Below are 13,545 nucleotides of genomic sequence, written 5' to 3'. Positions count from 1 at the left end.
GGGACATGAGTGAGCGTGTATACAATGCCATTAAAATGTATCTTGATTGTAATGATGTTTGAATGATCTAGCCAAGGATACAAATTACAAAAACTGGTCCACAATGGGTAAATGTACTGTCTAGTGTGATTCTGAGCCATATAGAACAAGAAGATCCCAGATTTGGTCCTTGATTTGTGCTGTGTTATCTGATCTTAATTGAGTGGCAGGAGGGCACTATAGTTAGTTTCAGTATTTTAAACAAAGTTGATGAGAGGAGCAGAAAATGCGCCAATTGTAAGACTAGCCTGTAACATTCTCCACTGCTGGGTGAGCAGAGAGAATCAGAGGAATGAAAACATGATCCTCATTAAAACCATATTGTACTGTGAAATAATTTAATAGGCCAAAAACAGAACAGTAAAAGCCTACATCGTATTCCTGTTTCTAACACCTTGTTGGAAGTTGAAGAGTGCTGTGACGTGACCATCGCTGAATCTTCTGTTTCCTCCTTGAAATTTTAGAGTTTGTTGTCTCCAGTGGCATTTGGCTTTGGCACTGAATACCTATCCCGTTATGAGGAGCAGGGTCTTGGTCTACAGTGGGATAATATCCATGCCAGCCCTGTAGAGGGAGATGAGTATAGTATGCTGCTCTCCATCAAGATGATGCTGTTTGATGCCTTTTTGTATGGAGTTCTTGCCTGGTATCTTGATGCTGTGCTTCCAGGTAATCCTGACAATAAATTAAGTAGAGGATGTATCCTTTAAAGGAGAATTTTTTTTCAGAAGCCTCAAGTCTTTGTTATAGTGATGATCTGTAAACAAATATTATTCAATGCACCTCTCACTGTAGCAACATGTTCAGCCAAACATAAATTACATTCAAATCATAGAAGGACTCACAGTCACTGCCAGGTCCATTAGTTTGATTACAGTGGCGCTATAGACAATATTTATTTACCCAATGTCATTGTATTCACTTCATATGGGGATGTGCTCCCAGTATTTAGCAGTGTACATTGTAATTTATTTTCTCTTGTGTGTTGTCATTTTCTTTCTATTGTAGTAAAATAAATTGGCACAGACTTGATGTGACTGTTAAGTCAGCCAGTGCTTGGATTAGATTTGGATCTGCAGTGTTCCTTATTGTGTCCATAATAGGACCTATCTTATAGTGTAGAGACATGAAGCCAATATTAGGGCAAAGAAGATTGAGAGGGGGCATGATCCAGGTTTTTAAAATGTTGAGACATAGATAATGTAGATGTAAACAAATTATTTGAGTTAGACGGTGAGCACAGAACTAAAGGACATGAGTACAAAGGCACATTTACTTTTCGGGATCCAGTTTCAGATGAGTGACCTCCATTGACCCCTCTCGCTTTTCACACAGTGAATTGGGAGCTGGGCTCTTTCGTGCTGCTGGGATCTGTTGTGTAAACCTGGGGACTGGTTCCCTGTGTTTGCTTTACAGAAACTGGTTCCCTTGATCCAACGGGACATTTGTAGACTTATCTTATCATGGGTCTAAGATCTTACTGATTCACAGAACTTTGGTTCATTTACACAATGGCATTCAGTTCTCACAGGGAAAACTGGGTGTCTATTATTCTGTAGTATAAAAACAACTTAAAATTAAGAAGCTTTAAACAAGACAAGGTTAGAAAGTCTCCTCTCCCCTTCACAAACTAATGGATTTGTGGAAAAGACTCCAAATAAAGAAGGTAATGCTGTGTTAATTAACACTGTAAAAATAAGACAGATAACTATCTGGTTAGGAATGGGATTGATGATTATAAGGATAATTACAGATGGGGTTGATCCAATGCTATGTGGAACATGATGATTCCTGAGCTGCAGCGACCTTGGGAATGTAACGTCAAGGAGGGAAACCAGTCAAGAAAGAATGATAAAGGATTAAAGGCTGGTTGGATATTTGCAATTTCACTTACCTCTGGAGGGCAAGGAAAGAAGTTGTGGGACCTCTTCTCAGGAGATTAAATGGGTTGGGTAAAGTCCATGGTGGAGCAGATTGTACACGGTCTGTGAAAGATTAGCTTTTGTTCACTCCATTCCTTATGTTCTAAGGAGAAGCAGCCCAAGAATAAAGATTTCCTCTGGTCAATATGTTAGTGACATTGGCATCATATCAAGAAGAGCCATATGTTTGCCATTTCTAGCAATATTATGAAAATGTTCTAAAAGGGGGTTTCTATGGAAGGATGTCCTAGATGGGCTGAATGGCCTTCCTCATCTGTATTTGACCTTTGTGATATTTGTTTCAGCAGTCAGAGGAAATCTTCCACAATGTTTCCAATGTCATCGACAATCTTACCCCCACCCCTCCACCCCCCGTGAGCAAAGGAGATAATATACAAAACTGAGAAGAAAACAGGTAGAATGGAAAGAGAAAAGTTGGGGTATAGATTCGACGACTGCCACCTCCTCTCCAACACTTCAGCCAGGGGGCTATTCCAGATTTGAGCCTAGATAGTAGCCATTAGGCTGTTCAATTATGGGGGTGGTTGTGTTCTCTGTCGACATGCATGTGTACACATTCACCAGTAGAGGTCACTGGGTAGTGGTCAGCGAGAGTCCACACCTTCAGGAAAGGAGGGAACATGATTGGGGTCTGGGTGAACAAATCTTTTCATTCTGTAGCATCAAAGTCACTAGTCAGAAGAAACATTCTCTGGAGCATTCCATCACCCCTTTAATCATGCTTCACTGTGTGGTTCTTTCCCATGTGTATAGGTCAATATGGAATACCATCTCCATGGTATTTTCCACTTCAGTCCTCTTACTGGTTTGGTGTCGAAAAGCCACAAGCTACCACAGATGGTGAGTTCATTTATAAATTAGGGACCTAGGATAACAGAATAACATCTTTAACATTGTAAAATTTCCCTGCTTTTCTAATTCTGTTCCTCACTAATTATACTGGCGCAGTTTTCTGCAACAGTGAGTGTGGGCAGTTGTGGGTTATACCACTTGCTCATATCACTCCTGGGTTGGTGAAAGCAGAGCTCCCCACTTAAATGCTGCCCATTAGTCTCTAACTAATGATGATGAGATAGTCAGCTCTATTGAAGACTTGAAGTGTAAAGTCCTAAAAGTTGGCTCAATGCCGACCACAGTTATACGGCAGTCAATGCACAGCTTTAATGGTACATTTCCATCAGGAGATTTCATATCAATGCCAAACTGCCAAATTCTGTTTGGGTGGCAGTATAATTCAGTTTTAATGGTGAAGTGCAAAACTTTGCACCACACTGTTATCAAGCATGTAATTTAACTGGGACATGAGTGAGCGTGAATACAATGCCATTAAAATGTATCTTGATTGTAATGATGTTTGAATGATCTAGCCAAGGATACAAATTACCAAAACTGGTCTACAATGGGTAAATGTACTGCTTAGTGTGATTCTGAGACATTTAGCACAAGAAGATCTCAGATTTGGTCCTTGATCTGTGCTGCGTTATCTGATCTTAATTGTATGGTAGGAGGGCACTACAGTTATTTTCAGTATCCTTAGTTTCAACATGATCCTATTTCTTGTTGCTATCCAGTGATCCCTTCTGTGTGGACATTGGGTAAGAACATAAGAAATAGGAGCAGGAATAGGCCGCATGGCTGCGCCATTCAATCAGATCATGGTTGACCTTCGACCTCAACTCCACTTTCCTGCCCGATCCCCATATCCCTTGATTCCCCTAGAGTCCAGAAATGTGTCTATCTCAGCCTTGAATATATTCAATGACTCAGCATCCACAGCACTCTGGGGTAGAGAATTCCAAAGATTCACGACCCTCTGAGTGAAGAAATTCCTCCTCATCTCAGTCTTGAATGGCCGTCCCCTTATCCTGCAACTATGCCCCCTAGTTCTAGACTCTCCAGTCATGGGAAACAACCTCTCAGCATCTACCCTGTCAAGCCCCCTCATAATCGTATATGTTTCAATGAGATCACCTCTCATTCTTCTAAACTCCAGAGGGTATAGGCCCATTCTACTCAACCTCGCCTCATAGGACAATCCTCTCATCCCAGGAATTAATCTAGTGAACCTTCACTGCACCACCTCTAAGGCAAGTATATCCTTCCTTAGATAAGGAAACCAAAACTGTACACAGTACTCCAGGTGAGGTCTCACCAAAGCCCTGTACAATTGTAGTAAGACTTCCTTACTTTTGTACCCCAACCCCTTTGCAATAAAGGCCAACATTCCATTTGCTTTCCTAATTGCCTGCTGTACCTGCATACTAACTTTTTGTGTTTCTTGTACAAGGACACCCAAGTCTCTCTGAACACCAACATTTAATAGTTTCTCACCATTTAAAAGGAATAGTCTGCTTTTCTGTTCTTCTTACCAAAGTGAATAACCACACATTTCCCCACATTATACTTCATCTGCCACCTTCTTGCCCACTCACTTAACCTGTCTATATCCCTTTATGGAATCTTTGTGCCCTCCTCACAGCTTACTTTCCCACCTAGCTTTGTATCGTCAGCAAACTTAGATACATTACACTCAGTCCCTTCATCTAAGTTATTAATGTAGATTGTAAATAGCTGAGGCCCAAGCACCGATCCTTGCAGTACCCCACTAGTTACAGCCTGCCAACCTGAAAATGACCCGTTTATCCCTACTCTGTGCTCTCTGTCCGTTAACCAATCCTCTATCCATGCTAATATATTACCTCTATTCCCTTGAGCCCTTACCTTGTGTAACAACCTTTTATGTGGCACCTTATCGAATGCCTTTTGAAAATCTAAATATACGACATCCACTGGTTCCAATTTATCTACCCTTAGTTATATCCTCAAAAACCTCTAATAAATTTGTCAAACACGATTTCCCTTTCATAAAACCATGTTGACTCTGCCTAATCATATTATGATTTTTTGAGTGCCCTTTTACCACTTCCTTAATAATGGATTCCAGCATTTTCCCGACGACCGATGTCAGGCTCACTGGCCTGTAGTTCCCTGTTTCCTCTCTCCCTCCTTTTGCTACATTTGCTACCTTCCAAACCGCTGGGACCGTTCTAGAATCTAGGGAATTTTGGATAATCATAACCAATAGATGCAGTATCTCTGCAGCCACCTCTTTTAGAATCGGATGTAGGCCATCAGGCCCCGGGGATTTATCAGCTTTTAGTCCCATTAGTTGCTCAAGTACTTATATCTCTACTGATATTAACTACTTTAAGTTCCTCACTCTCATTCGACCCTCGGTTCCCCACTTTTTCTGGTATGTTTTTTGTGTCTTCTACTGTGAAGACAGATATAAAGTTTAACTCATCTGCCACTTCCTGATTCCCCATAATAATTTCTCCTGTCTCAGCCTCTAAGGGACCAACATTTACTTTTGCAACTCTCTTCCTTTTTACATACTTGTAGAAGCTCTTACAATCTGTGTTCATATTTCTTGCTAGTTTACTTCCATATTATATTTTCTCTCATCAATTTTTTGGTCGTCCTTTGCTGGTTTCTCTCCCAATCCTCAGGCACCCGTGGCTAACTAAAGAAGTTAAGGATAGTATTAGATTAAAGTATTAGTAAGGACTATGGTGCCTCGTGGTCAAATGATCTGACGACACTCACAGTACCCTAGTGTGAGTAACTGTCTTCACAAGAGATGGGGAGAAAAGTGGGAGGAAAAAAACAAATGAACATCAGTGTTCTCAGTCTATTTAGTTTCAAATAATTGCCCTTGAGTATATTTTTGAGTGAAGGAATTTTTTTTTTTAGATGCTGTAATTGTGGACTGATCTAATAGTGGTTTATACTAAACTTTGAATGTAATCCATCTTCTCATTCTCAACATCCAAAGTAGACATTAATCATGCTTTACTGTTTTAACTTTGGTAAGACAAAATAAAAACCAAAGAGGATGCAAAAGCTGAGACAGGAAAGGAAGAGAAAGCAGACAAATCTGGTGAGAAGACGGAAGACAAACCAAAAGACAAAGCAATAGAGCAACCTGGAGGACAAACAGACAAACCTACAGAACAATCTGCAGAGAAATCAGTAAAACAGCCTGAAGATAATGACAAACAAAAACTGGACAACAGGAAGTTATGTAAACGTAAGGAAAAGCAGGAGAAGGAGAGGCAAGAGAAGGAGAGGCAAGAGAAGGAGAGGCAAGAGAAGGAGAGGCTTGAAAAGGAGAGGCTTGAAAAGGAGAAGCTTGAGAAGGAGAAGCAAAAGAAGGAGAAGGAGAGGGAAGAGAAGGAGAAGCAAGAGAAGGAAAAACGAGAGAAAGAAAAACGAGTGAGCGAAAAGATCAACCCAGGTAACTTTTAATTCATAACAGTAACATTTTAAATTGAACTCTGTTCCCTATTCCCAGTTCTCTTTCTCAGACGCTGAAGCAGTGACTATGTCCATTTATTGTTATCTGTTGGCAGTGACAGCAGCAATGGCAGGAAACCCCTTCTATGAGTTGGAGCCATCAAGTCTGACACTGGGGGTGTCTATTCAGAGCCTAGTGAAGATTTTTGAAGAGGGGAACAAGCCAGCTGTGGATGGACTGAGCATTAACTTCTTTGAAGGACAGATCACTTCCTTTTTGGGTCACAATGGAGCTGGAAAAACCACTACAATGTAAGAGTTCACATTCCTCTGTTACAACAAGAAAATAATCATTGCCCAGCTTAAAAACAAAACAAGCCATGTTCATGCAGTTCTTTTTACATCCCTGCACAAACTGAAGGCAGCAAGAACAACATGGATGTAGGCTGTCTGTATAGTGAAAATAATTGCTCCACAATGGGTTACTTTCGTAACTTTTGATGAACAGCTATAATTTAAATCAAACGTTAACGAGCAGCTTCATTACAACAACAACTAGTGTGTTTATATCGTGCCTCTAACGTAGTAAAATGTCCCAAGGCGCTTCACAGGAGCATAATCAAACAAAAATTACTTCGAATACGGTTTGCTACTGATCAAAGACCAAGTGTAAAGTTACTGCAAATCAATTCCTGAGACCAAAGGCAGGGGAGAAGGAAAAGATGAGATAGAAAGTTGAAAACTGAGAGGAAAGAAAGTAAGAAAGATGGAATACAGAAAACAAAATGAGAGAAAGTCAGATGTTTGCTTTTACAGATGCAATATGTTTTTGTTACGGATTATTGGAAGTAATTCAATTTTATTCAATTAAACTATGTGCTCCTGTAGCCAGCACCTACTGCCTTAAGACTTCACTGCATATGATTTGTTAAGTCACTATAATCACCCGACTGTAATGTGAACTGTGGAAAGTTAAGCATTCAACCTCAAAGTAACACACGTGGCAATTCACTGAACTAGAATAATAGCTGCTGTTAATCAAGCCACATTACAGCGCCTTGAAAACACATCCCATCTCAGTGGTGCTGCTGCCTGCACTACCCTCTCAGATAAATCCGACTTGCATCAAAAACCAGCACCAACTCCTAATAATCACAGCATTGTGAAACTGTTTTGTCCCGAACCAAATGTTTTCTGCCTCAGAAACCAGCAGCAGGAAAACTCACTCCCCTTTCTGATCTTTTCCTTAATCTCTTGCTTGCACATGTGCCAGATTGGGCTGCGTATCAAAAGATAATAAAGGAAACAAACTTGAGAGTGTTGAGATATGAAGCACAAGCTGCAGTCTGTCCAAAATGGGTGAAACATTTTCAGTTTTCCAAGAAATTTAGCCCAAAGGCTATATGAAGATAAATATTAACTGGAATTTAGCACTGCACTTGGTAAATTTTTGAACCCGAGATTACTGAAGTAACCTTGAGTGTTGTAACATTTCGATTCTTCGCTGGAATAAACTGATTCCAGACTCCAACAAATATACAGAAACCTAAATGGTATGATTAAAGAAAGGAGAAATTAAGAACTTGCATTTATATAGCACCTTTCACGACCTCAGGTCACCCGAAAGTGCGTTACAGCCAATTAAGTGCTTTTTGAAGTGTAGTCACTGTTGTAATGTAGGAAATGAACAGCAAAAAGTCACCAGTTGCAGGGATGTTCAAAGCATTAGCAGAAAGTCAGAGAGAAAGGGAGTCAAAAAAAATCTAAATGGGCGACAAACAGACATACAGTTACAGGAAAAGATAGATGCACAATTTTATTTTAAAATGTTGACATACGATCAACTAATGGAAATGAAACAGCTTCACAAGGAACTACCTTAATTCAGTCAGGCAATCTTTGAAGAAATTCAAAATAATGATTAAACTGTGCAGTAATGTCTTTAAGACTTATTTCGCGCTTCTGTAAACCTCCTGGCAACAGTTGACTGCCGTAGCCAAAAAATTATACTCTGCATTTTTATTGAATTTAACCAAAAAGTACAAAAATGTCAAAACCAAGAAACTTTGATAGGAAATGGTTCAATAAACCTATGCTTTGTTTTGCAGGGATTCAGTTTTAAGCTTGCTATTCTTCACCCACATAGAAAGTGACATTTTCTCCTTTGTGTAATGCACGTAGTTTAATAACCAACCAATTTGCAGGAAAGGATCCAGAACTGGCACATTATTCCGAGCACCAGGTCACAAATCCTGCTTCAACTAATAAAGTACAAGACAGCATCTTGAAGGAAGGTGTTCCCAGTAGTGTATCCCAGTTAGGCTGTTTTCACTCAGAAACCTGTACACACAACTACAGGATGAAGAAGAAATGCCATCTCAGTTCATGTTACAAAGTGACATGGGTTCAGCAAGTATAGCCATACAGAGCAGAAAGGTATCAGGGTTCAACCACCACTGCCTTCCACCACCGCCCCCCACAGTCTGTGCTGAGTTAGATGATTTCAGTAGTGTCAGTGGTATGGTCGCTACACTTCAATCAATCGGCCCACCCTGGGTTAGGGCAATGAAAATCAGGCAGCTTTCCCACTCCTGATCACTATCCGCAGCCCATGCTGGAAGTATGCGTTTGTGGATGTTGGAAGAAAACAGGATCTGGCTCTGCTGTGACGCCACACGTGGTCAAATAGTGTGCCCGCACTTGCTATTCATTGTTCACGTAAATAATGACTTCTTGGGCAACATACTGGGGCTGACTTGGTGCTGGTGGAAGGAGTCAGCATATTCCAGAGGGGAGAAAATCTATGGGAAGAAGAATTCCAACAATGCAAACTTAACTCCTCCAGAAAGAAGCAGCGTGTGCTGGGAGCAAGATAGCTGATTCTGTTAATAAGTAACCTATCAGGATTAATATATATTTTTTGTTATAGAGTTCAAGTTCCCTTTAATGTCAATTGAATTTGAGCAAAATTGTGCAATTATCTCCTCTTAAAGACATGTAACATCTTCTTTATGGGTAAAAGAAAGAAAGACTTGCATTTATATAGCACTTTTCATGACCTCAGGATGTCCCAAAGTGTTTTACAGCCGATGAAGTATTTTTGAAGTGTAGTCACTGTTGTAATGTAAGGGTAGTCCTTAGCTTTCAAAATTAAAAAGTAAAGCTGAGGCTGTGGATCATGGATCTTCATGGACTCAATTTTCAAATTTAAAGAATGGGTGGGTTGGGGGCATGGGGGCATTGAAAATTGTCACCGTTTCAGACCCCACCTCCAACCCGCTCATTTCGGGTTTTCACCAGGGAGGGATGAGGGGCGGGTAACCAACCCGCTCCCAGGGGGCGGGTAACCAACCCGCTCCCAGGAGGCGGGTCGGGCCTTAAAACTTTCAAGGAGGCTCAGGCCTCCATTTTTCACTAGTTCCCGATTTCAACCCCGGGGGGGGGCCGGGATTCCCGGGCCTTCTGTTTTACACCTCATGAAAGGAGGCGAGAAGGCCCGAGACTAACAGGTAGGTGCCTAGAAAGGCACAGCTTGTGGGCCCGGAGGAGCAGGAGTGCTTCCCCCAGACCCAACAAGCCTACCTGCACCGACCCCTCAACGATCGCGGACCCCTGACCCCCGATCGCAGTCCCCCAACCCCGATCCCCCCACTCTGATCGTCCTACCCCGACCCAGAGCCTCTCCCCGCCCCCCCCCCCCCACTCTGATCCTCCAACCCCCGACCCTCCCCCCGTGATGACCCCTGATCCCGACACCCCCCCGTGACTGACCTCCGATCCCATCCCCCATGACTTGCGACCCCTTTGCCCACCTATACCCGCCCATGCCCCTTGCCCACTCATGCCTCCCGTGCCCACCCATGCACCCCTGCCAATCAGCTGGTCAGTCGGATGGGAAACCCATAGTAATGGGTTTTCTGATCTCAATTTGACTCCCTGCTCCTTCCCGGCTCCGTTTTAAAATCGCCCCCAATATGTCTAATGTTTGGGATCCACTGTTACTGATTCTAATGCACTTTTCCCATGTATTCAACAGGTCGATGCTGATTGGTTTATTTCCACCTACATCTGGTACTGCGGTGATTAATGGCAAAGATATCCGCACAGACATTGATACAATTCGACAGGACATCAGCATGTGTCCCCAGCACAATATTTTATTTAACAAGTAAGTAAGATGTCATACATTCTAATGGTCATAAGCAATAGAGGCTATTACATGGGCTTCTGGGCTAAGAGGGAAGTGAAGGAAAAATTGAGGTGAAAAAGTGAGCTTGAGATCAAACAAAATGCATTAGGCGTTTGGAGCTATATGACATGACACTGCTCCAAAAATTTCCTGTTCTTAATTTGCCTTCATTCTGAATGACCTGCGTTAAAGTTTGTACTAGTATTTTCTGCTTTATGTGGTTGATATAAACTATTAATACAAGGCACATAAAATAGATGCAGTACAGTTCAGACTTTAATGGGTATTGGGTAACAAATTCAACTGAACAATAATCCACAGTAAATGTAACGCTTTACCCAGAGGGTGTTGATGAACAGCAAGTTGCACTTTTGTTAAGCACTTTATTTGCTGTAAAAGGACTAGTTGTTTTGTAAGGTAACACAGCTACATGCTACTGCTGACAGTGGAGTTAAGAATTAATCAGGACCACAAAAAAAAAACGCACTGAATTTGGCCTGTAAGCTTGGCCCAGGCTACAGCAAACCTTTATCTTTCAAAGATAGGTTCTTCTCCATAGGACTTCACATAAATTCTCCTGCCAAAAAAGTGGCACATTGTGGAATGCAAGAACTTTCTTTCGGCCTGGAATCTGTCCAGGGAAGTAGTGTATGTTGTTCGTGCCTACAGCATCTACTACACTGCCCAGGGTCTGTAGATTGATTCTGGGGAAGGATTCTGCCTGGCCAGGGCTGCAGCATCCATCAAGATAAGCCTATTGTATCAGTCTGGGAATCTGGTCCTCCATCAGGGTGAGCCTGCAAACTGATCATCAAATGCTGGGGAATGCTCGGAATGTTCATCCGTGGAAGTTTGTCTCTCTCTCGGGGTAAGATTGGAACATTGGTCATGAGTGTAGAGTTTGAAGGAAACTGGAAGCATATTAATCTGATTTTATCTTTATTTTTCTTATAGCCTAACAGTGGCAGAACATATCTTATTTTATAGTCAACTGAAAGGCCAGACAGTAGAAGAGGCAGAAAAGCAGTCAGAAGTAATGCTGGATGAAATTGGACTTCCTCACAAGAGAGATGAGCTGGTACAAAATTTATCAGGTAACGGTCCAAAAATGATCTAAAAGGTCTCAGCTGAAGTGCTCAGGTAGATATTAATCACATGGGAAGATAGGAACAGGAGTAGGCCATTTTGCCCTCAATTAGATCCTGATTGATCTGTACCTTGACTTCATTTACCCGTCTTTGCTCCATATCGCTTATACCCTTGCCTAACAAAAATCTACTGATGTCAGGTTTGAAAATTTCAATTGACCCTGCATTCACAGCCTTTTGTGGAAGAGAGTTCCAGATTTCCCATATCCTTTGTGTGAAAAAGTGCTTCCTGATCCGGTCTGTCATGATGCAGATGGACAGTGTTAACGCCATGTGCATCTTATCTCATTGAGGATCTTAGTAGTGTTTTACATTACATTCTCAAAGATTATCATTAATAACAGAATCACCAATCCACTGCACATTCAACGTGCTATGCACTGTTTGCCTTTATAACTCAAGGCATTAATATTATGAAGACATTTGATGTTACCAACATGATAAATGGTTTCTGTCTTTTCCTCCACAGGTGGAATGCAGCGAAAACTATCGGTAGCCTTAGCATTCATTGGAGCAGCTAAAGTGATCATTTTGGATGAGCCAACGTCTGGAGTTGATCCATATTCCAGACGATCCATCTGGGACCTGTTACTCAAATACCGCTCAGGTACAGTGCCCTTCCCTCGACTCAGGCTAGAAAATAAAGTCTAATGCACGTAATTAAGTTACCATGTAACTTCTGTCTATGCTGTATCCCACTTATGAAATTTTGCAGTGAACAAATGTATTGGGATAAGACACATCGATCGCATTAAACCCATTTACTCTCAACTCTGCTGTTTTCTATCAAATTCCAGTGGAATCTTTATGTAAGACAAATAATTGGATATAACAAACTTCATATAGCAGGACTGACTATACCACAATATGTAGGGAAAAATGTTCCCAATGGCTCAGTGGGCAAATGCATCGCCCCATTGTAAACTGAGCCAGCAAAGTCTCCTTATTTTATCCCAGATCTGTGCTGAGTTAGCTGATTTCAGTTTAAGTTAGTCCCTGGTCCGCTGTACTAGGTAAAAGCCCAGCCAGGGTTCCTGCTCTTGGTCAATAGTCAGCGGCTCCTGCTGGAAAATGCCCGTATATGTTGGCATCAGGCACGGACAGAATCAGAACTGGGCATGATGTCCCCCATGGCCATATATCCTGCGAATGTTCACTGTCCAGGCCCATACAGGAAGATTTGGACAAAGCGCTGGAGTGTTGTGTTATAGGTGCCCATGCAGCCATAACACAACACAATCAGCATCTTCAGAAAAAAACAGGCAAAGGCGCTTGAAAGTAAAGGTTGGTAATAACTGGAATGTACCTAAACATTAACTTGTATCAGGTTTACATATTAATGAATCAGACTGTGGGTCTCATAGCACCAGTGCTTGATGACTTTACTCCAAGCAAAGCAACAAGAGCGTGACACTGCACTGACTGTCCCTCCAGTGCCTGTCCCCACTTGGGTGGATGTCATCAGCTCGCAGCTCGCAGCTGAGCAGCTACAAGGAGGGTCACACAGAGTCAAGGGATTTATCCTTGGGCAGGTGAAAAACTGACACTGTCTGATTCATACACGTTATGTATCCGAAGATTGGAAGTTGATGAATGAAATCTGGATACTGCTGGAGCAGCTGCATCAAACTAACATTTCTAATACCAAACTAATGTGTCCGTTCGTGCTGCCCATGGCTGTAATCACGTCCACGATGTCACTTTACTCAGCAACAGAGAACACTTGTGCCGGATCATGTGCCAATCTGCTTTTACACAATGAGAACATTATATAGTAGAATCCAGAGTTTGTCGCTGTTTCCTGGATTCTGAAAGGAGAGCTGCCAGGATTGCAGGGGTTTGTCTGGGGTTATCTAGCTGATAAGGTGATGTCCAGTGCCTGTTGCGCTGATGTGTATCAGGCGCTAACTTTCCGTGTTATCAGGTGCTG

At 41.9% G+C, this 13,545-nt stretch overlaps 1 protein-coding gene across 1 annotated transcript in view; it reads left to right on the top strand.

The window, feature by feature from the left end:
- abca4b (ATP-binding cassette, sub-family A (ABC1), member 4b) overlaps positions 1-13,545 on the top strand; it is a 101,937-nt gene that overhangs the window by 36,728 nt on the left and 51,664 nt on the right. Inside the window, exons 13-19 of the mRNA XM_067989577.1 lie at positions 504-708; positions 2,736-2,822; positions 5,857-6,279; positions 6,395-6,590; positions 10,315-10,446; positions 11,422-11,561; positions 12,085-12,222. Coding sequence (XP_067845678.1) covers positions 504-708; positions 2,736-2,822; positions 5,857-6,279; positions 6,395-6,590; positions 10,315-10,446; positions 11,422-11,561; positions 12,085-12,222 — 1,321 coding nt within the window. The remainder of the gene's footprint in view (positions 1-503; positions 709-2,735; positions 2,823-5,856; positions 6,280-6,394; positions 6,591-10,314; positions 10,447-11,421; positions 11,562-12,084; positions 12,223-13,545) is intronic.

Source organism: Heptranchias perlo, chromosome 9, assembly GCF_035084215.1.
Source record: "Heptranchias perlo isolate sHepPer1 chromosome 9, sHepPer1.hap1, whole genome shotgun sequence".
Taxonomy (NCBI): Eukaryota; Metazoa; Chordata; class Chondrichthyes; order Hexanchiformes; family Hexanchidae; genus Heptranchias; species Heptranchias perlo.
The sequence above is the reverse complement of the archived record's forward strand: the minus strand, read 5'-3'. Positions and strand labels throughout refer to the sequence as shown.